The sequence below is a fragment of the Adiantum capillus-veneris genome, chromosome 1 (genome assembly GCF_014529385.1).
Source record: "Adiantum capillus-veneris isolate H3 chromosome 1, ASM1452938v2, whole genome shotgun sequence".
Taxonomy (NCBI): domain Eukaryota; kingdom Viridiplantae; phylum Streptophyta; class Polypodiopsida; order Polypodiales; family Pteridaceae; genus Adiantum; species Adiantum capillus-veneris.
Genome location: NC_140931.1, coordinates 74,995,530 through 75,019,192, shown reverse-complemented (window position 1 = coordinate 75,019,192; position 23,663 = coordinate 74,995,530). Strand labels below are relative to the sequence as shown.

The 23,663-nt window shown below is 44.8% G+C and overlaps 1 protein-coding gene across 1 annotated transcript in view; it reads right to left on the bottom strand.

Annotated features, from left to right (window-relative positions):
• LOC147464984 (protein ACCUMULATION AND REPLICATION OF CHLOROPLASTS 6, chloroplastic-like) overlaps positions 1-23,663 on the bottom strand; it is a 59,892-nt gene that overhangs the window by 17,313 nt on the left and 18,916 nt on the right. Inside the window, exon 4 of the mRNA XM_086517328.1 lies at positions 20,261-21,506. Coding sequence (XP_086373454.1) covers positions 20,261-21,506 — 1,246 coding nt within the window. The remainder of the gene's footprint in view (positions 1-20,260; positions 21,507-23,663) is intronic.

Below are 23,663 nucleotides of genomic sequence, written 5' to 3'. Positions count from 1 at the left end.
GTACTTACGCTCTATGGTTGCCACTTCTTCTTCGTAATCATGATCTATGGCTACCATTTCTTCTTCGTAGGCCTTTCTGTCTGCTTCTCTTTCTTGGTTCAACTCCTCCATAGGAGTTAGCGCAATCCTTGACGTAGATGGGGGAGAGGAAGAAAAACCTCTTGGTGGGGAAAATTCTTCTTCACCTCTCTCGTGCTCATCACCTCCAAGCGGAGTATCCATTCCGCTTCGAGTGATGACCATTCTGAAGTCGTGAGTTCTTGTGGTCTTGGGTTCTTAAGTTCACGAGGAACTTGGGTTCTTGAGGGTCTTGAGGTTCTTGAGGTTTTCTTTCGCTTGCAATCTGTGTTTGAGAAGGATCTTCTCTTCACCCGAGTTCTACTCCTTTCTACGGGCGCACCCCTTGCCGGCCTTGCACTCCCACCAAGGTTGCTTTTTCCCACCTCACGTCGAGTGGCCAGCCACTGAGTGCACGGTCCGCTCTCAATGAGTGAAAAGAGACACAAGGGGAGGTTGGACAAGCCCTTCTTTCCTGGAATTCCTGTCACTCTTCAAAAACACGATTAGGAATCGACATGCCCAAGCGAGCTTGGGTTCGTGCGACCGCAACAAGAAAAAAAAATTCTTGTGATTCTTGTGGTTCTTTCCTTGAGTGATACAGAACACTGCCAAAGCTCCGATACCAATGTTAGGTGCAACGGAATGAATGTTTGCGCTTTGCTCAAGATGAGTGCTCCGAACTGTGCTCAAGGTTCCTTTTGTTCTTATGGAAGGGAGACCCTTCCGTTCTTAGTGAGAAAATGCTATGATCACAAACAAAGTGAATGGACACTGTGCGTGCAAGTGTATGAGACTGAGAGATAGAGAGAGAAGAGAGATACGACACCATAGACGTTGTAAAACCCTCCTCCGAAGGCCCCACTCTCATCGGCAAGAGTGGTCTACTTATGATTGCACAAAGTGGTACAATGATGTTGCATGGAAACTGATGCAACTCGAGGCTAAGTCGGTGACGACGACGGTGATGTCATGACCTAAGGACTGAAATCTGCTAAATTTTGGGGCTGTTTTGGGTGGCTGAAAAACGCAGGTTTTGGGGAGGCAAAAACGCTGAGTTCTGCTGTCCTTTTTGACTGAAATCGCTGGCTTATCTGCTATGCTTCAAGGCTGAAAAACGCAGCCTGATCTGCTATGGAAAACGCTGGATTGGGCAGCCCTTTGGCGATCTGGAAAATGCTGAAGTGCTGCTGTTCTGCAAGGCTGAAAACGCTGTTCATTTGCAGCTTTGATGGCGATATTGGAAACGCTAGTGGCTTGGTGCTGTTGAAGTACAACCAAGGCTGAAAACACCAAGCAGGTTGGGGATTGGCGATGTTCCAGAAAACGCTAGGCTAGGAAGGTGAAAAACGCCAAGTTTGATGGGGTGCTTGAGGGGTTCTTGCTGAGAGAGAGGGAGTACCTGCTGCCCAAGGCCTGTTGTGCTCCTTGCTCATCTGCCCAAGAGTGCTAGCTTTGGTTTGCTTATATATTTTCTTACCCAATTTGCCCTACCTACTTTTGTTGGGAAGTCACTTAAATTAATAAGTGAAAAATGTCAAAACTAGGGAAAATAGGCTAAATGCACTGGAAAAATCCCCTAACTGATTCTAATGGATTCTGATGGGAATATTGATGATCATGCTGTGTGCAACCAGAGGATATGCATCTACACTAAGTGACTGGGCATGCACGGTCTACGAATAGACTCACAAAAAGTGCCAGATCACTTCTAATCTAGACTGACTGAACCCTGTTATGTTGTAGCTTGTCCACAGACACAGGGTTGGATGTGTCACGTGACAGTGATCCTACAGAGCCTGGGAATTACAACAATATTATGGTTGCGTACACATTGGCACGGTTGTCTGCATCCATTCTTGAGCAACAGTTGAGTAATTGGGCACAGGGTGAGGTGTACGAGCAAAGGGCCAGGCTAGTTTCAGGAGGGTTTTCTCCACTCTTGATCATATTCTGACACTCACAGCCCCCATCGACGGAGGCTCCACCAGAGAATCAAGACTATTCTAGCACGACATGAGAGACACCCAGTACGACTATGTACAGAGGCGGACATTGACAAAGCTCTTCATCGACCGATGCAATACTTTCTCGGACAACGCCCAATGTCGAGCATCCTCGAGACATTGGATTAGATTCACAAGGATTGTATCAGTTTGGTCTCATAGGTCATTTTGGCCTTTTGAAGGCGTTATATAAGATTTCATTTCTATTAGATTCATTTTCATATCTCTTTTGTTGTACCTAGACATGGTATCAGATTCACTAGTTTGTAACGGATTGGTCTCATAGGTCATTTTGGCCTTTTTAAGATGTTAATTTCATCTCTCTCTCTCTCTCTCTCTCTCTCTCTCTCTCTCTCTCTCTCTCTCTCTCTCTCTCTCTCTCTCTCTCTCTCTCTCTCTCCCTCCCCAAAGGGGCCTTGTAAAAATTCAGCCGTTATGACAAAATGCATACATCATTATCAGATGATGAGCCTCGTACATGGCAATGGGGCAAATCGGTGACACGTCGTTGACACACCAAACAGAGCTACACAATGCAATGTGGAATTGTACCGTGTCAATATGGACACACCTAGGGCCCCTTTATGGACTCTCATGTGCTGCATGAGTAGTGCTAGATCTTTGCTCTCCATCTCCTCCTCCAGTCTACCTATCAAGAGTGCAGGGGAACCAATGGGAGTCACTAAAGAAAAGTGCAGATTGTGGCACAAGACCCAGAGGCCCGATTCATGTGGATGAGACTACACGTACGAGGAGCACATCATATACGTCGTCGTATGTAATTTTGCCCCATCAAAGTCGAAGTTTGCAACAATGTGACAAGACATATGGGAGGGTCTACAGAAAAAGGGGAAGAAGACGGAGTTCAGGAGGTCTTCCTCATAGGAGACTTCAATGAGCGAACACAGAGAGCAAGCAATGTGAGACCTATGACTTCGAGAGTCAGGGATACTAGATTCCTTGGACAACCTCAGAAACATAGTAGTCTCCATGAGATGCAAGAGCCGCATGCAAGATATTCAACACAGGACTAAGTGGGGAGACAATTGCAAGATATTCTCTCAAGGAAGGTTATTTGGTACCGAAGACCATGTTGTGTGTTACATGAGGTTTGAGGCAGTAGGTGTTAATGGAGTGTCACAATCCTCCTTTTCTTGGGCATAGGGGAATAGAAGCGACGCTCAAGGTAGTTGATAGTTACTTCTATTGGCCTCAGCCCCAGAAGGATGTAAATGAGTTTGTGTGTAGTTGTTTGGTATGTCAAAATGAAAGTGAAGTATGAAAGGCACAAAATGACATGACTCCTACAACCTTCACCTATTCCAAATCGAGCATGGGAGAGTATAGCTATGGATTTCTTATTTGATCTTTGAAGACTCAAGGAGGGCATGATGGCATATAGACTATTATGGATAGATTCAAGAAGCATGCTCACTTTGTACCAATGAAATGAAGGTCGACCATTTGGCAAAACCGTCCATATTACACATCTTTTGGCTACATGGAATGCCTACGTCTATTGTTTCAAATAGAGACCCCAGATTTACAAAAAGATTTGGAGAGCTCTCTGCGAGAATATGGATTCTTTACACGAATCGCTTCCTCCGCACCAAGGACAAAGGTTTTTTAGAAAAATTTTGGTTAAGGAGGCTTTGCAGAAGTCTCCAGAACGGCACAAGAAAGTGTAACGGAACGGCACCATGTGCCAATGAAAAGAACAGACGAGACAACTTTAGACACTTCAAACAACAGAACTGAGACAGAGAGTGCACGACACATGAGACGCAGAGAAGCGGAGTTCCAACCCAAGAGAGCACTAGCCCCAACTCTAGCGCCCCTTTTGGTATCTCTTTATCGCTTCCTCCGCACCAAGGACAAAGGTTTTTTAGACAAATTTTGGTTAAGGAGGCTCTGCAGAAGTCTCCAGAACGGCACAAGAAAGTGTAACGGAACGGCACCATGTGCCAATGAAAAGAACAGACGAGACAACTTTAGACACTTCAAACAACCGAACTGAGACAGAGAGTGCACGACACATGAGACGCAGAGAAGCGGAGTTCCAACCCAAGAGAGCACTAGCCCCAACTCTAGCGCCCCTTTTGGTATTTCTTTATCGCTTCCTCTGCACCAAGGACAAAGGTTTTTTAGACAAATTTTGGTTAAGGAGGCTCTGCAGAAGTCTCCAGAACGGCACAAGAAAGTGTAACGGAACGGCACCATGTGCCAATGAAAAGAACAGACGAGACAACTTTAGACACTTCAAACAACCGAACTGAGACAGAGAGTGTACGACACATGAGACGCAGAGAAGCGGAGTTCCAACCCAAGAGAGCACTAGCCCCAACTCTAGCGCCCCTTTTGGTATTTCTTTATATGGCTTGAACTCAGTAGAACGGCAGCATCAATTGTGTGCACCTTCACGCGGAAGAGTGCCAGACAATGAGCCCTTGCCACACATTTAAAGGCCCTGGGCCTATAAAAAGCTTCAGTCTTAAAAGCATCTGGTCCAAAATCTGGCGTCGAAAAGCTGTTAGCGCTTATCACGAAAATCCGTACAACCACCACTTCATAATGCAGTTTAAAATTCGAGGAAATCTGTACAGGCTGCCACGTGGCACTCTTAGTGCAAATCACGGGCGTCCGTACAGTTGCCACATCCTCAGGTTTTGCGTAAGAAATTGAGTGTGTGTGAGCTGGTTCTCAATTGCAACGAAAGTGTTTTAAGGATTTAGCTTGGATCTAGTACTCCGCACAAACACAAGGTTTACTTTACTTCACTTGAAATGAGAACTGAACTGAACACAATGAACGAGGGAGATGCGAGAGAGAGAGAGAGAGAGAGAGAGAGAGAGAGAGAGAGAGAGAGAGAGACGACACGGAATGTCGGGTCCCAACCACCCTCAAGGGCCCACTTTCTTTATTTCTTGCACAAATGTTGATACAATGATTAAATGCTGAGATGCTAATGGGTACTTGATGCTAATGATACTGGGTACTGCTGAGGTGCTGATAGGTACTTGCTGTAGGTGCTGGAACTGCAAGGCTAAGCACTAGCTACGGCGCGTACATACTACGGGGTACTTTGGTATTTGGTATTGCGGGTATTGCTCGGTACTGAAGGTACTTGGGTGCTAAGGACACGGAGGTCCCGATGATCCCTAAGTTGAGCTAGGCAGAAGCCAAGCCAAAACGTAAGGGGTGCTAGATGCTGGGATATGGCGACGACGACGAGGGGTACAGAACTGCGGTGCTGTTGAGGTGCTAATGGGTGGTACTGCTGGAGATGCTTTGTACTGCGGCGACGAGGATGTGGGCTGATCTGCTATCGCCGGGGACAGCAATGGGCTGAAAACTGAAAACGCTGAAGAGGTTATGGGCTGAAAACTGAAATCGCTGAGGGTACTGCGACGAGGACTGCAATCCCGACGAGGTTATCGGCTGGATGCTGAAAATGCTGATGGCTGATGGGAAAAACGCGGCCTTGCTGGTGCCAAAACGCTGGTCCTGATGGTGCTTGGGAGAGGCTCTGTCACTGGTCCTCTGCCCTCTACTGGCACCCAAGAGCATGCTCTTATAGCTGCAAAGAGCTAGGTCGGGTAGCCCTCTGGCTAAACCCCACAATTTGGAATATGAAAGGACATCAATTCATAATGCAATGCTAAGAGGCGGTTCACACGCGGTAAATGCCTAAAAGCTGGAATGATTGAACAATGCAAGAGAGGGTATGCAACTATGACCGGCTTGGACATGCACGTCCTGCTAGAGGCTCACAAGGGTGCCAGGCTAGGTCCTAAGCTAAGACTGACGCTAGACTGTAGTCGAAGCTTGTCCACGTGGCGCAATTGCAATGTCAGGTGCAGCGGAAGTGTTTATGGATTTAGCTCGGATCTAGGACTCCGCATAAACACAAGGGGCACTTTACTTCACTTGAAAGAACTCAATTGAACTAAAAGAAAAAGAGAGAAAAGAGAGAGAAAAGAGACGACACAGGGATGTCGGGTCCCAACCCTCAAGGGCCCCCTTGCTCTGTTGCCAAAGCAAGTACTTTCTTCATTCTTGCACAATGCTGGTACAATGATGCTAAATGCTGAGGTATTGATGCTAAGGGGTACTGATGCTACTGATGCTGTGTACTGGCTACTGATGGGACTATGTCTACGACGATGTTGGGGTCTATGTCGACGACCACGATGATGACGACGACTACGACGACGTCAAGGCTGAAATCTGAAAACGCTAATCTGATCTGAATCTGGAAACGCTGATCTGATCTGAATCTGGAAACGCTGATCTGATCTGAATCTGAAAACGCTGATCTAATCTAGAAACAATGATCTGATCTAAATCTGGAAACGCTGAACTGATATGAGATGTTGCCGATGCTAAGCTGGAAACGCCAAATGGCTACTGGGGAAAAACGTTGAACTTCTGTGGCTGAATACACTGGGCTGATCCTGGAGAAAACGCTAGAGCTCCTAAGGTGCTACCTGACTGTTGAGTGCCTGCCTCCTTGTGTCTCTTCTTCTTCTGCTCTCTATTGGCGCCCCATTCTTTATTTTATAGTTCCTTTAGCCATTTGCCCTACCTACATCCCAACAAGGATAAATGAAAAGTCACTTATTAATAAATGTACCTTCATAGTCTGAACTCACGAATTATAAGAGGGAATGAAGCATTCATAAAACTATAAACGCAAGGGACACAAGAAAAGAAAAGAAAAACAAAAACAAACAAACAAACAAACTAAATCACTTTGTTTGCTACGAAACAAAACTAGAAAAAACAAAACATTATTAACTTAAAAATGTTTTTAGAAAAGGCATGTGTAAAATAAGTTGACGCAGCTTACTTGGCTTAAAACAAGTACTCAACTTTAAGCAAAAAAAGGATAAGACATCTTAAAAACTTAATCCTAGAAATCAAACTTCACACAACAACTTCTAATGGAACACATTCTTAAGTCCTCAGGTAAGCTAAATACGAAATCGAAAAATGAATACTACCACAAACCTACGAAGAGCAAAGAACCAAACTTGACAATATGTGATCTCAACTTCACTGCTTGTCCAAACAGGAAGAATAAGATTATCACCTTTATCATGCATAGCTTGGACAACAGCTATGACATCCCTACTCACGTCGTCAGTGCCCAAGAGTAGGTGCAGGTTTATATAGAGGTCATTCATGCTTTGAACGTACTCTACAAAACCAACAAGCTGAGTTTCTATCACCCTCCAGAGGTGATGGGTATACTCAGCCATGATAAAGGCTAGCATTTGTCAAGCTATAGTAAAAATACTAGAAGTGCTAAAGATCAAAACAACAACATAAGGTGTTATTAAGTCAAACAATAAGTGGGCTTTTTAGCTCCCCACTTCTATTGAATTTACTATTGATTATCTTGAACATAGGAAGAAACATTAAAAATAAACTTACTACGATGCAAAAATGAACGAACGTTTTTCATGAGGTACTAAATATAGGTTCCCTTCCTCAAACGACTCTTGCCTTCTCAAAGCCATAGAAAAAGGAATTTCTAGTTTCGTAGTAAAGTTTGAGGAGTCTTTAGGAGTTCAAGGTATTTTTACCCATTGGAAGTCTGTAGTCCTCAAGAAAGCTTCTTTGAAATTAGCATCCTGCTCTCGGAACGTTTCTTCAGGAAGGAATAGCTTATCTTCTTCTGATTGTGATGCTCTTAGGAAATTTCATCGTGATTTTGTAATCTCTTATGTAGATAAGTGCTCTAATAACTTTGTTGTTACGTGCAAAAAGTTCTATTAGAATGCTTGTTAGGTGAAGTAAACTCTCAGACTTGCAATGATTGTGATCATTCAATGCAAGAGGTTATCTTGAAACATCAAGACTTTTGTAAGTCTTTTGGTTTCAAGTGCCAGCCTAAATTACCTTTTTTATATACCGTTTGGAAGTTCCACAAGGACCCTATACAGCCTAGATTTATAGCTGCATCTTGTAACACCTCTTTGACCGAGGTTTCCAAATGGCTTAGTTATTGTTTCAAAGCCATTTCACCTAGCGCAAATGATTTGTGGAAAAATATGCTAAAGGAAGCAGACGTACCGGTCTTTCAAGGAATCCGAAGGAAGGATAGAACAATCGGCAGTAACTACATGACCCAAAGCTCCATTTACGTAAGAAGAAAAGGCAGTTTTACTACAAGGGCAATCAATACTTGAGATTGCTAGCCTTTCTTGCTTTTTAAGATTACGTCCTATGTCACTATAGTTGAAAGCTTTTTATCCTAAAGTTTTCACATATTTGAAAGCTACGACAGGATGGTTCCATACCTTTCTCACACAAGGTATGGTTCACATGGTAAAATGCCTGCATGATGAAATGTTGTCTTGTGCAAGAGAGGGTAATGCAACTGTGATCGGCCTGGACATGGACGTCTTGCTAGAGGCTGATAAAAGTGCCATGCTCAGTCCTCAACTACTGGATCATGCTAGACTGTGGCAAAACATGTCCACATAGCGCAAGTAAAGTGCGCACGTGACATCCCCCCCTGTTAAAGGTGAGGCACAATTGCCGCACTTCTATCTATACTTCTATGTTGAATGCTTTTGATGCTCGTGGATGCGTAAGCCGATGGAAACTCCTCCAAACTTGTGGATACTGCGGATGTAGGTACTGTTTCAATGTAAACACCGACCAACCACGTTACTGGGTAGCCTTACTATTGTCGCAGAATACCAGCCTTGATGCTGACTCTGCCTTGCGAGCAAGTATGATGAAACGAACGAGGAGAAAGGATCTCCCGGCCACACGGACCACCTACAGATACACATCGGACGAACCACCCGACCGTAGCCACCATCTGGCAGCTCCCCCGTGATGGGGCCAGCGTCCGAGGACGTAGGCGTGCACCTGTAAGACCGAGCCTCCCATACCACCCGGCCTCACCTCCTCGAGGTGACCTCGCGCACTCCTAGCCTCGCGGGCTAACCACTAGCACTCTGCCAGTGGGGTCGATAGCTGAAAATGAGGCCTTGGCCCCCCTTTTATAATAATGGCCGGCCACACTAGCCGTGTTCACACTACGTCCGCCCGGACACTGGACGCCCATCCCGACGGCATCTGGGCTAGATCCCCTCTCCTGTGAGCGGGACATGACATACTTCCCCCCCTAAGAGCCATTGATGTCCTCATCAATGAAGTGGGGATACTGAGCCTTCCAAGCTCTAACAGGTTCCCAGATAGCAAACCTTTCAAATCCATTTAATTAAGTACTCGTCATAAGTCTTTTGGCGAGAATGACGGGTACGATGATCCAAAACTGCTTCTGGTTCTCGAGGAATATACTCAGCTTGCATATCTTGCCATACATTTTCCTCGATAGGCACGACAACATCAGCTTTGCCCAATTTCACTCTAAGGCGGCCGACATGAAACACTGGATGTACACTAACATCCGAAGGAAGAGCTAGTTTGTAGGCAACTTGGGCAATTTTCTTTGTGATCAGGAACGGACCACAATATCTAGCTGAAAGCTTATAATGCTTTCCTGTTCGCATAGTCTTGGAATCCTTGGGTATCTTCAGATAGACCCATTGTCCCACATCTAGAGTCCTTGGAGACCTCTTTTGATTAGCATAAGTAGTGACTCGGTCACGAGCCGTTCTTATACTATCCTTAGCCAATTCGAGCATTTCCTGCATGTCATACAGGAAATCACGAGCTTGGCGTTCCTTGACTTTCTCTAAGCCAATAGCAATTGGGGATTTAGGCTCAAATCTATACATCAGCATGAATGGGCTAAATCCAGTAGCAGAATGCTTGCTACTATTATAGGCAAACTCTAACTGTGGAAGATACCTTTCCCAGTCAGATTACCTGTGAGAGACGTAGGCTCTCAACATGTCCTCTAACGTCTGATTCATCCTCTCAGTTTGTCCGTCGGACTCAGGATGGTCAAAAGACGACATACTCAACTTCGTCCGAAGATGAGCAAAGACATCTCGCCAAAATCGGCTAGTGAACTTAGTATCACGATCACTGACGATATCTTTTGGGAGACCATACAGCTTATAAAGCTGATCGACAAATAAAACTACAAACTCGTGGCTTTTTACTGTCGACTTCGTTGGTATAAACTTCGCCATTTTTGTGAGTCTATCGACCACAACCCAAATAGCGTCATTGCCCCGACTAGTATTTGGCAAACCAACGATGAAGTCCATGGAGATACTCTGCCACTTGGCATCTGGGATTTCCAATGGATGTAGCAGGCCAGCTTTCCTAAGGCGCTCTGCCTTATTGACCTGACACTGAGCGTATGCCCCAACCCAACGTGTCCAAAGGAGGGGTAATGATAGAGCTAGTACATCAAATGTACATATGAATTCAGTGCCATAGATGGAAATGGAAAAAGTATGAAGGCCTCATTAACTCATTTGTATCTATGTATGTTACGACCTTTCTTGCGGATACATGCGATGATAAAAGAGTGTTAATAGCACAAGATCATCAGTGGCGTGTATGTATGGTATGCAATCGAGGACGTTTGCGATTTCAAGAGGGGGGTATGTCACGAGGACGTGGCAGTTATTAACCATGTCACAGAGATGTGGCAACTGCTAACCTTGGTTGTTGGTTTCTTTCCAATGGGGTTTATTTTATTTGTTTTGAGACCCTCTTTTTGAAGTAGCAAACGGTCGGACATTGTATGGCCAATGTGAATGGTAGATTCACCCGCAGACGGGAAGTGGTCGGCACTGGAATTCGTATGGTAAGAGGATGTCTAGGCTCAGAGCAAGATCATATAGGTCCCCCCGTCGCACTTAGCAAGTTGGTGGATACTAGGAAGTGAACTCAATTAAGGCGTAAAGTCAAGGTGGGACTAACAACAAAAAGTATCCGACAGTTGGGCCACATTGCACTTTTGGATGCGGCTCCAATGAGGATAGATGGTCAGAAGACCAGTGGGAGCCCAACGGAAGCATCTCCTAAAATTTAGGGAACTACTATTTTGGGCCGTGAAATGTGTTCGCGTCATTATCTCCGGTATGACTAGGGGAACATTTTATAACTCTGCCGTGAAGTCAACTGGGCAACCGGTCAGGATATTTTTAAGCGGCGAACCCGAAATGGGCAAATGCTTGTAAATGCGCCAAGTGTCGAATTTTCATGCACTTTCCTCTTGCAGAAGAAGTGGCGCTGAATTTTATGCTGGGAGAGGCCTCATTTCAGCTTTTGTCACAGGTTAAGAGCTATGGAGTGCTTCCTTTCCCTCTCATGTACAGTGTGGTGCTAGGAGTGATGCCCTGTACACTACACACTGCTCTCTCTCTCCCCTACGTGCAGTTATGTGATGCCCCACAAGAGGGCTACTCATTTGATTGATGTACAATTGTGTGGGTTCATGCTTTTGTGTTGAGGCAAGAGCCTCCTTGAGCAGGAACAGGGGTAGCTAACTGCTGCTCCAAAGCAGGCACTGGTGAGGGTCATAACCTCACCGTACAGGTGCAAAATCAGCGCTGTGTATGCGCTGTAAATTCACTGTTTTTCAGCCATACGGACGCCAGGACCATTGGGAATCGTGCCCCACTGGCAGAGGACAGTTAGGGGACTGTTTGGGGCTGAAAACAGGGCAAAAACCAGAAAATACAGCGTGCTGAATTTACTGTTTTTGGACAGGAATCAGAGGGTATAGGACAATGCAAGCGAATTCCGGCAGGGGAATTGGTTTCGCGCAAGTTTTGGGGCTGTTATGCTGCCGAAATTTGGCCAAATCAAATGGTATCTAGGTGGATACACGTGAAGGATTCCTAGGACCTTACCTTGTAATTTACCCTCCTAAAGAATAAAGAAATACCGAAAGGGGCGCCAATTTTGGGGCCTACAGGTTGTCGGCGTCTGCTCGGAGCATTCTAGCTTCCGAGCCGTGTGTGTATTCAAGTGTTAACTCCCGTCGCAGGTTTTCTTTGCAAGGTGCTCTGTGTGTGCATTTAAAGTAAAGAATTTCGGGTGAAAGCCAATGCCTACCACCCTACGGGCCGGTTTCACTCCCCATGGAGATCAAAGTATGTGGTCCACTGGTGCAGCCAGTTATTTACGGCTAGTTCCGTACACTCTTTCTCTTCGCCTGAGAAATTCGTAGTTTTGTACGGAATTGTAGCAATCGGACCACCCTGCGAACGCCCAAAAGCAGCAATCTGCATCCGCAATTGCTCGAGATGGGTTTCCCCCTCGGAAATACGCACAATTGTCGACTGGGCCATATTTTCGAGAGTGAAAAGTCGCGAACTGAGCCCCTATACGACCCCTTCGAGAGAGACCAAGCGAAGGTTCATCTAAACATTCGCGTTTTCCAGAGCGGTAACACGCTAGTCGAAACTCTGAAAAGTGCTTGTAATCCATGTGTAGAGAGCATGCGAATGGAATTCGGATGTTACCTGGCGCGTCTCACGCTGCACATCGGGGCTGGAGGAATCCATGGCGAAGTGCATGAAAAATTGGAAAATTCACGCGAAACCGAGCCTTTTCTGCACTTTTTAGTCGCGAAAAGTCGAAGTTTGAAGAGCTCTACGCGTCGGCGTGAGCGTCTGAACGCGAGCAGGTGATGGCAGGAGCGTGGGAGCGCGAGCAGGTGAGAGGAAGGAGCAGTAGAGAGAAGTAGAGAGCTATAAAATGAGCTTCTCTGCAGGAAAACTCAATCTCTGTAAGTGAGTTTTAATACAACACAGGTTTCAGACCTTTTTAAAAAAGTCCAAATTTAAAAGGGCCTTGCCACTTTAAATTAATCAAAGTGGGTCACTTATTAAAAGAGCCAGCGTCAAAAAAAACCAGTAGCGTGGGTTTCTTCGATGGCAGCGATGGCCAGAGTATTGACGCGTGGAGAGAAATATCCAAGCTCGTGGGTGCCCAGCACACGCCATAGGCTCCACCCTGGAGCCAGCGCATGGGAAATTTTCCACGCTGGAATTGTCCTCTGAGAGAAAAAAAACAACGCGGGACTTCTGTGAAAGCTACACACCTACACTGGGTGTGCTCAACTCCTTCAGGTGCCCAATTACCAGAGAAAGCACATGCTCTCTCTCTCTCTCTCTCTCTCTCTCTCTCTCTCTCTCTCTCTCTATGCTTCGCACAGAGGGACTTACAGAGAGAGGGATTTACAGAGAGATGTTAAATGTGTTGTATGCTGAATTTAGTCTAAATTCAGTAAATTAAGAAGCAATTCTCTGATTTTCATCGAAAATCAGTAAAATTTATCAGAAACCTTCAGCACTCCCATCTGTTAATTTGCTGTTTTTTTAATAAAAATCAGCAAAAGAGCGGTAATCCTCACCTGCAAACATGCTTTCGAGAAGAAAAGTAAGTAATTTCAGCAATATAATCACTAAAAAAAAATACGCAAACTCGAGGTTCCCCGACTCGAACCGATCCGTAGGTGTGCACACAGTCCCTCGTGCAGCCAAGCCGGCTCTGATACCATGAAACGAACGAGGAGAAAGGATCTCCCGGCTACACGGACCACCTACAGATACGCGTCGGACGAACCATCCGACCATAGCCACCATCCGGCAGCTCCCCCGTGTTGGGGCCAGCGTCCGAGGACGTAGGCGTGCACCTGTAAGACCGAGCGTCCCATACCACCCAACCTCACCTCCTTGAGGTGACCTCGTGCACTCCTAGCCTCGCAGGCTAACCACTAGCACTCTGCCAGTGGGGTCGATAACTAAAAATGAGGCCTTGGCCCCCCTTTTATAATAATGGCCGGCCACACTAGCCGTGTTCACACTACGTCCGCCCGGACACTGGACGCCCATCCCGACGGCATCTGGGCTAGATCCCCTCTCCTGTGAGCAGGACATAACATATGACCACTCAAATAGTCCTGTCATGAAAACATTGCGGGTGAGCTAACAGTTAAGGGTGCTCGGAGGTATTTCCAATGGTTGCTTGTCGACGGAAGTGGATGCACTCTACATGCGAATGCAAATGCATAAGAGGGTTAGGGATTCTTTCACCAACTCCTTCCATATCCCCATAGGTGGCAAGTAGATCTGGATTTTCGTGTATCTGATGTTGATCTTCGTTCACAAAGACGACGTATTCCCATTTGGCCCACTGCCAGGGCATCGAGTCTTTGATGTTATTTTTCCACAAGAATATTTTCACTGGTTTCAAGAATTCTTTACATTTGCATTTGACCATCTTGAGGAGTGGACTAGTGAAGGCTATGTACGGGAATATAAACAAATTAATCACATTCACCTTGCTTGGGAAGAGAAGTAGCACATACTCCCACCTTTGCATCTTGCATCTTATCTTATCTAAGACCACTAGAAACTTTGCTTGTGCATTATATCGACCCCCAGAGGAACTCCTTGGTGTCGAAAAATCTTTTCTTTTAGAGTGCCCAATGCGCGATGGACTAACGGTGGGAGTGGCTAATAAGTCCGGGATCGGGGCACAAAGATTCTTTGAGGAAAAAAAAACTAGGAGAGATTCTTTGGGTTCTTGGCTCTACTTTACGTGTTTAAGGATTTAGTTCGGATCTAGTACTCCGCACAAACACAAGGGTTACTTTACTTCCCTTGAAAATGAGAATTGAACTGAACACAATGAACGAGAGAGACGCAAGAGAGAGAGAAAACGAGACGACACGGGATGTCGGGTCCCAACCACCCTCAAGGGCCCCCTTGCTCTGTTGCTAGAGCAAGTACTTTCTTTATTTCTTGCACAAATGTTGATACGATGATTAAATGCTGAGATGTTAATGGATACTTGATGCTAATGATACTCGTTATTGTTGAGGTGCTAATGGGTACTTGTTGTAGGTGCTTATACTGCGAGGCTAAGGATTGGGTATTGCGGTACTTGGTGCTTGGTATTGCGGGGTACTTTGGTACTTAGTACTGCGGGTACTGCTCAGTATTGAAGGTACTTGGGTGCTAAGGACACGGAGGTCCTAATGATCCGAGCAAGGCCAAAACACAAGGGGTGCTAGATGTAGGGAAACTGCCTCGACGACGACGAGGGGTACTTGTACTGCGGTGCTGCTAAGGTGCTAATGGGTACTGCTGGAGATTCTTGGTACTGCGATGACGACGACGACGATGACCATGAGGATGTGGGCTGATCTACTATCGCCGGGGACGGCGATTGGCTGAAAACTGAAATCGCAGAGGATACTGCAACAAGGACTGCAATCGCGACAAGGTTATGGGCTGGATGCTGAAAACGCTGATGGCTGATGGGAAAAACGCTCTCCTTCCTGGTGCCAAAATGCTGGTCCTGCTGGTGCTTCGGAGAGGCTCTGTCACTGCTCCTCTGCCCTCTACTGGCGCCCAAGGGCATGCTCTTATAGGTGCAAAAAGGTGGGTTGGGCAGCCCTTTGGTTGAACCCCACGATTTGGAATATGAAAGGTCATTTATTAACATGCAATGCTAAGAGGCGGTGCACACGCAGTAAATGCCTAAATGTTGGAATGACTGAACTGTGCAAGAGTGGTGGTATGCAACTATGACCGGCCTAGACATGCACGTCTGCTAGTGGCTCACAAGGGTGTCAGGCTAGGTCCTAAGCTAAGACTGACGCTAGACTGTAGCAGAAGCTTGTCCACGTGGCGCAATTGCAGTGCGCACGTGACATTGGTCCTACTTTATTTATTTGTTTTGTGTCACTAGGGCCCCATCGGACAAGGTCCCTTAAGCTTGGTAAAGACTTCTTTTTAAAGGTTTGCCCCCACTCGACGAGGATCTGTTAAGTTTGTAAGAACTTCTGCTTCTTCTCTTAGGGTTTAGGCCCCTCTGCCGGGATCTGCAAGTGAGCTCACATCTTTAGTGGCTTGACACGTCAACAGTTTGTGCCATCCCCCCTTCTTGAAAGAAGAGTAATCGTCCGTGATTACCGTATATCTGCAAAACAACTCAAGTTAGCTCAAACTTTGGCACCCCTTTCGGTATTTCTTTATATTGCTTGAAAATCAATACAATTGCAGTGTCAACTGTCTGCACCTTCACCCGAAAGAGTGCCAGACAATGAGCCCTTGCCACACGTTTAAAGGCCTTAGGCCTATGAAAAGCGATTTACATGAAAAGCTTCAATCTCAAAAGCATCTGGTCCAAAAACTGGCGTTGAAAAGCTGCCAATCCTAATCACGGAAATCCGAACAACTGCCACGTCAGCATGCAACAACGCAATTCGCAGAAGTCCGTATAGGCTGCCACATGGCACTGTCAGCACAAGTTGCGGGCGTCCATACAACTGCCACATCATCAAGTATTGCGCAAGAAATTGAGTGTGTGTGAGTTGGTCTTGCTTTCATAGTTTTTCCATACGTCAACCATGCGTCTCACTCGGGCGGGTGTGGAAGCCCGAAATAAGCCCGATTCAGACCCCCCGAAGATTCCATACGTGGAATACCATACGACACCCTAAAAAATAGTCTATATATATAACAACTTGCAATCAAAACACTAGAGAGCAACAGAAAACCACATAATGTATTAAAACACCATAGAAAATGTAGAATCTAGCCAAAATAAGGAGTCGGCAGTCGGGAGTCGGGACAAAGGTCAATAGATACTAGAGCAAAGCAAGAGATTGCAAAATATGGAGCCTCCAAATCCAACAAGACTGTAGACTCAAATGACTGAAGAGAGGAGAGGCACCAATGTGAAGCTTGAGGGAGCACAGAGCTACGCATGTTCAGATTCTCACAAGCGCCCTCACTCATAATAACCAAAGCTCACCTTTGGGGCAAAAAAATGCCCACGTGTACAAATTCCTGCCAAGTGAGAAAAACGTTTCTCACGTCATTCTCACGCGGACGTGCCCAGGAGCTTGGTTGACTTTCCTTACGCATGAGAAAAAAAACTATGCCCGCTTTATTTATTTGTTTTGTGACACTACACCCATCGGACGGGGTCCCTCAAGTTGACAGAGACTTCTTTTTAAAGGTTTGCCCCCAATTGGCGAGGATTTGTTAAGTTGGTAGAAACTTTTGCTTCTTCTCTTAGGGTTTAGGCCCCTCGGCCGGAGTCGACAAGTCAACTCAAATCTTCAGTGGCTTGACACGCCAACAGTTTGTGACAAAAAGCATCGACGCGACTTGTAGTCGAAGGAAGGTGATTGGCTTGAGAAAGAGGAAGGGTAAGGAAAAGGTTTTCAAAGTATGCAATATAATGGACCCATCAAAATTTTGGAAAAAAATCATTTCTACTGAAGTTGCCAGATACTTGGAGGATTCACGCTGCTTTTCATATGTGTCTACTAGAACCCTTAAGAGGTGAGGTGAACACGAAGCCAGACAAGCAAGCTGAGATGGACGAAACTGAGACGCACAAGGAAAAGGAAATGAAGGGAAAGCTGGTTTGAAAGTACTTGGTCAAGCTCAAAAACTACCCTACTCTTGATGTGAAGTGGATGAAGGACGACTTGGCAAATACTCCTTGGGTATTAGAGCTTAACCTTGAGGCTTTTGCTTTAGTTGCAACTATTTCAAAAGTACACGTCGATTCAGTGGATTGAATGATGAATCTGGAGCAATGCATGTTGCACAAGAGTGGAGCCACTCCACTCCTTTGTCGCACATTGAGATAGAATCAACCAATTTGTCTTTCACATTTTGGGTACATACTCGTTTTCCATGATATGTGATGTTATGTTGGAATTCCTTAAAACAAATTGATTGGTTCACTCTTGCAAATGTGTGTTTGTTTGAGTATGTGAGGTGAAATGTATGTAGCATTTTGTCTTAATTCGCCGGTAGGGTGATACGAATGATATGATAAAATTTAGTGGATCTAGAGGTCCATTGGAGATTGGTGAGATCCAGATGTGATGGCTTAATATCCTAACGACCACGATTCATCTCGATAAAGATAAATATGTGAATGTGATTGTTGATTGTTCAGTGTTACTTGTGCTAGTACATGGTTTGAGTGGCCAAATGCGTGTGCGTGAACATCAATGTCTCCTAAGTGCGTTTACTATTTACTGTATGTTTTGCAGGTGCAATTGAGGGCAATTACTCATCTTAAGGAGTATGTCACCAAGTGATGACGTGGCAGGTGTCGGGACCCAAATTCAAGTTTGAGCCCACAGGATTCACAGCACGAATCACAAGCACGCTAGCGTGGTGGGTCGTATAGCATGGTGACGCGGTAGGCCGTATCATGTATGGCGTGGTGACGAGGCAGTAAAATGTTGACGTAGCACCCGCGAGCTGCGTTTTGGCTCTAATTTTTGAGAGCCTTGAGGGTGCCAGCCATTTGGGGTGCAAGCTTTTGATCTCAATTGTTATTTTTTTGGCCTACGTGCTATTATGTGTGCCCTAGGGGTCACCTCTGGCAGATCACTACATTATTGCAAGATTGCAAAGTGGCTCCCCAGTAGTGATCATCAATAAACAAAGAAATACTATGTGGGGTGCCAGATTTAGGGGCCAGTGCATCTCATGGTACATCCAATGGACTCGCAACAAGGTTTTGGACCATCAATAGGAAGTTGTGGGATGAATGTGATGGGTCTGTGCGAGTTCACCTCTTTGGGTGTGAAGAGATCACTTCCAATTCTCTACTCTATGTTCAAGTCACAATACACTCGTTTTCTATAATCTAAATATACTTTTTTCATTCAGGTAATATTATCGTACTTGAAACCCTCAAATTAGATGTTACCGAAAGAATTGTACAAGGCTGTACATTGTATGATCAAAGAAGTTCCTCAAAAAGGTTTTTTTTTTTTAAATTGAATTACAATGAAAGGCTTCCTGAGGGCTGTAGACCAGTGTCTAAATAATTACATTTAAGTGAAGGAGGCATTCTCCCAACGTAACTGTAGCAGTTTCATTCTTAGAATTGTCCTGTGGTTTCTAGGTTCCTGGGTTTCCAAATCGTATTCAAGGTGGTAACCCATTTCACTGTTATATAACTATCTTAACTGCTGGAGTGGGAGCTGCACATTAAAATTGTTCATCTGTAACCTGTATGATCGGCTAGTCTTCCTTGTAGAAGCTGTTGTAGCCTGTAGGGCCTTCTGCACCATCGTGAGTGGAGGTAAAGTTCAATGGTCAAGGCCCAAGTGAATGTATAGGTGGTGGCTGATCTAAATTTTGGTACAATGATGTGGGATAGGATACCACCTAGGCATCTCTACAATAGGATTAGGACTGTGCCCTCAGATTTCCAAGCCCCTTGCTCAAGAATAGCTCATTTAAAGCCCAGTATTTTTCCACTGTATGGTTACAATGAGTAAGACCTGGATCAGTCTCATTCGTCCTTAAGTCACCTTAGTGTTTTCTTTTCTCTACTTGGTGTCTAAGATTTGCTTTAGTGTCAATGCAGTCTTAATCATACCAACCATTTTCAGGGCGTATTATCGACCTTGGATTTGGCATATGTCCCAGTAGTGTGGGGAACCTAGATAGTACAGATGTGCATAAAGAACAGTAAAGTGCGTGGTACCTGTCTAGAGGAATAGTGGATCTTTGGGTATTTCTTGTGGTGTAAACTTCTGCATGTACATGGTCGCACTCCTGAGTGTAGTGTGTAAGGGTGTGGGTCTGTAACCGGCAAGCCATTCACAAGGCAGTGAATTGATAGCAAACATGGCAGAATTGAAACCTGCAAGCACTTCAACTTGAAAAGAGCACTGGAGACCAGACACGGTAGAGCTTAGTTAATTCTCTATTAATAGCTGCTGGAAGTCCAAAGGACAAAGTGCATACAATGCACCAATTGGAAGTGGTAAGAGGAGCCCATAAGAACAAAACTTTCAAAGAAAACGATGCCCCTCTGATCAATTAACCAATCCAAAGTAGAATGTCCTCTTCTGCAGACTTTAATGCGCCGGTTCCTGAACATTCATTCATTCCAAACTAAGATTGAGCAAAAATCAGCCAAGCCCACTCTAACAGCAAGGGATTAACCACCCAGCGACCATTACGTGCATTGGAAACCACTTGGGAGGGAATAATCTATAATGTCAATATCCTCAGCCAATTCAGGCCCGTTAAAAAAGTGGAAGCAAATAAAAACGTTGGCATAGTAAACTTATGCTACTTCTGTTTAAGCTCTTTCAAAAAAGGTAAACTTATGCTACTTCCTTTAAGCACTTTTGCAAACATGATACAGCTTGAACAATGTTGGAGAAGATCCTTTGAATGTGAAAGAAAGGAAGTGCAGCAAAAGAGATTTACATTGAGAAAGATTTCAAGAAACATCCGTACCTGGTGAATTCATTATCAGTCCTTCAGAATGATTGGTCTGACGTTTCAGAAGACCCTTGCCTGTGTTAAGGGCCCTCCAGCCACCAAGAACCAGCATCCCCATTAGAACACTAGCACCTACAATTTTAAGCGGAGAAAACTTTTGAATTTCTGCCCCTTGAGGTTCATCACCTTCACTCCAAGCAACTCCAGAAGGTCTTGTCCCTCCAAATGAGCTGGCTGAAGAGCCTCTTTCTGGAGCTGTATCCCTTTGGACTTCATTCTCAAGGCCCTTTGTAAGCATTTGCTCAGATGATGCAGGTTCTGATAGAGTATTATATGCGGCGTTACCCATTAGTGAACCGCCTTTACCTTTCTTTATAGAGAAAACCTTTTGCAATGTTTCCAAAGCAGAGGCTTTCACACTGTCTAATGCAGCACCCGCACCAGCTCCAAGTTGTGCAATGGCAGCTGCAGCAGCCAGGGGAGATCCTCCTTTCTCTAGTTTCTCAAGATAGCTCAAAACATTGGGGTCATCAAAGTAAGCCCTCAAATGGACTTGGGATTCCCTTAGTTCACGAAAACTCGGAAATACTGCTACCCCTAACCAGCTCTCCAGCAGCTTGCACAGGCCAGGCAAATAGTCTATTTCCTCACCTTTGGATGAATTTGCAGCTACAAAGTCAGCTACTGATTGATCCCTATAAGGAGAGTTGGTATCATCAAGGCCTAGCCAAGCACGACAATCATCAATTTCCCCCAGTAAGAGGGCACACATTCCCCTTTCAAAAGTGAACTCTAGTTTCTGGTCTGCAGGACGATAATCAACAGATAAATCGGATGGAGAAGAATTCGCTTGTTGAAGCTCCAGAAATAGAGTATCAGCCTCTTGAATCATAAGTGGTTTTTTGGATACGAAACCTTCTGCTATGTGTGCAAGAGCCACTGCATAAACCTCTGCACTTTCAGCTGGAATATTGCTGGGAGTAGCAGTAAAAAACGCCACTTGTTCAGCAGCAGTTAGGTGGGAGAAAGCTTCCTTCAAATACGCTTCCCGTGTAAAACCTGGAATAGGCAAAAAGGCACCACCATCACCAACAGTCCATAAAATAGCTTGTATTCCTAGTTTTCCTTCTTGTCGCCTTCCCTCATGTTCCCTTTCTAGAGGAAGAGAGAGAAGCTCAAGCAAACATCGAGGATTCAGATGTTGAATTGTATGATCAATTTGCTCCTGCAATGAGAGGGCTAAGCTACTGCCGCCTTCTTCCTGTAAAAAATAAAAGAATCCTTTAACAACCTCATCATGCTTTGCTTTTGCAAACAATCAGAACATGTGATCTGACTTTTGAAGATCTTTATAAAGTATACGAAAAAGCATCGAGCCAAACAAAGGCAGCGTCAACACTAGGGTGCACATTCTGCACATTCAGATAAAACTTAGCAGTAGTTGTGCCAGATTCCAAGCTTTGATGGTCAGCTCCTGCTTCTATACATGCTGCGATTACACAGCCAGCTCATCCTTACTACAATAGAGGACCTCCCAGTCGTTGGAGCACAGATATAGAGCCAATAGAAAAAGGCTTCCTTTTGCAAACAATTTACTTTGTCGACAAGATTGGCTTGCTACATGAAGATGGGGGAAATGCTTGTACAAGCGTAGCAGTCAATAAGTTTGAATGACATGAAACACAGACAAGAGGATACGCACAAGACATGTCATGTGCACAAAGGTTCGATGTGCCATGCGGACATGTCACTACGGCCCACAGCCAACCCGTAGACAAATAAAGCCTGAGAAATTTTGTATATCCAAACCATGGTGTGTAAGACCGAGGGAAGATAGACATGCTCATAACCACCCAACCTGCCTATATATAGGCCCCTGGCCCTCTGGCTCTTAGCTATATATAGCCCCTGTACTGCATGTATATCCGTAGGCCCTTGGCCAGGGCCGTGCCCTCCCAGTCCTACCCTTGGCATGACATTACTCCCCCCTTGGAGAAGCGTTTTCGTCCTCGAAAACAAAAAGTGGTAGTATCTTCATAAGAACACTAATGTTTTCCACAGTGGCATCCTTCATGGATCCAGCAGTTTGTTTGACTGAAACACAGTGCAGTAGGAGGTCCAATGAAATAAAAAATAACATCTTGATTTTACACATTGTTGTCCATTTGCAACCATCTTGTGTTACCGGCTCCTATCCAATCATAGTGTGTACACTCCATTTAGAACACACATGAGCATGCTACACGAGTTATAACAAAAAAGAGGCACTCGAAAAAGAACCTCTTTTCACTTTTCATGAAAGTAACTCGCTGATATAACTCATCAGCCAAGTTTAAATCCTTGACTTGTTCTCAAATTTCATCTGTAAACAACCCCACCATAACTAGTGTTCAAGGTTGAGAACTTGACTTAAATATGAAGAGACTATACCTTGTCGCAAACATGCTTTCACTTATGGTATGCAAACTCCAAGTAGAGCATTTAACAATAGAGCAATGAATACTTACTAATTGGATTACTTGTGCTAACATACGCACTTTGCATATCCTTTAGCACAAGATTACACTTTGTAATCTGCCTATCCCCTTGGATAACGGACAGTACTGAGATGTTTTCCCCACAGTTTACAAACAGTCTTCCCAGATGACTGGTAAACGGAGATCACAATATCGTACAACATTGCTGAGGAATCAACAATGTCCGGAATAACCATCATGGTTAACTTGAAAGATCCACAAGCACCCAAACCGAGCCATGACCTCTATTGGTGATTGGTAGACCCAAAAGTAATCTCATACAGATACTGCACATAGAGTGCAAAATGCTTCATAAGCAACTAATGTTATGAATATCCATGCCCCTCCAAATCAACCTTTGCTAAACACTAGGGCCCATAACACCTAGTGTGCATGCATTTAGCAAAAAACAAATCCGAACCTGTATATCCATGATCATCCTTGCCAATACTTATGGCAAATGTGATGCTCCTAGCACACATGAAAAGGGGAGTGTAAATAGTTCTAAAAAGAAACTAAATACTTGCTATTGCAATCATTTGCAAGCCTTGCTCAAATGCCGTTTGAACCATAATAGAAGGGGAAACATAAGGTACTTCTAGGTACAAACAATGAAACTTTTTCATTAACAACTCATAGCCTTTCTATATGTATAAACAACCATCTGTAATGTTGTTTAGCAGCACTTGTACCTTAACAAGTTATTCTAAGTATCCGACAATATCTGGCCACTAAAATTGCTCCTGATACGTCGTGTTGAAAATGGTCTAGAAAACAGATTTGGCCAGCACCTAGGGACATCGTCGCGACACACAATTGAAATAGCGGTGCCAATGTCTGTCCCAGAAACTTATATTCTCCACATGTGGAATATGTCTCGAGTAAGGATGTTTGGAAAAAAA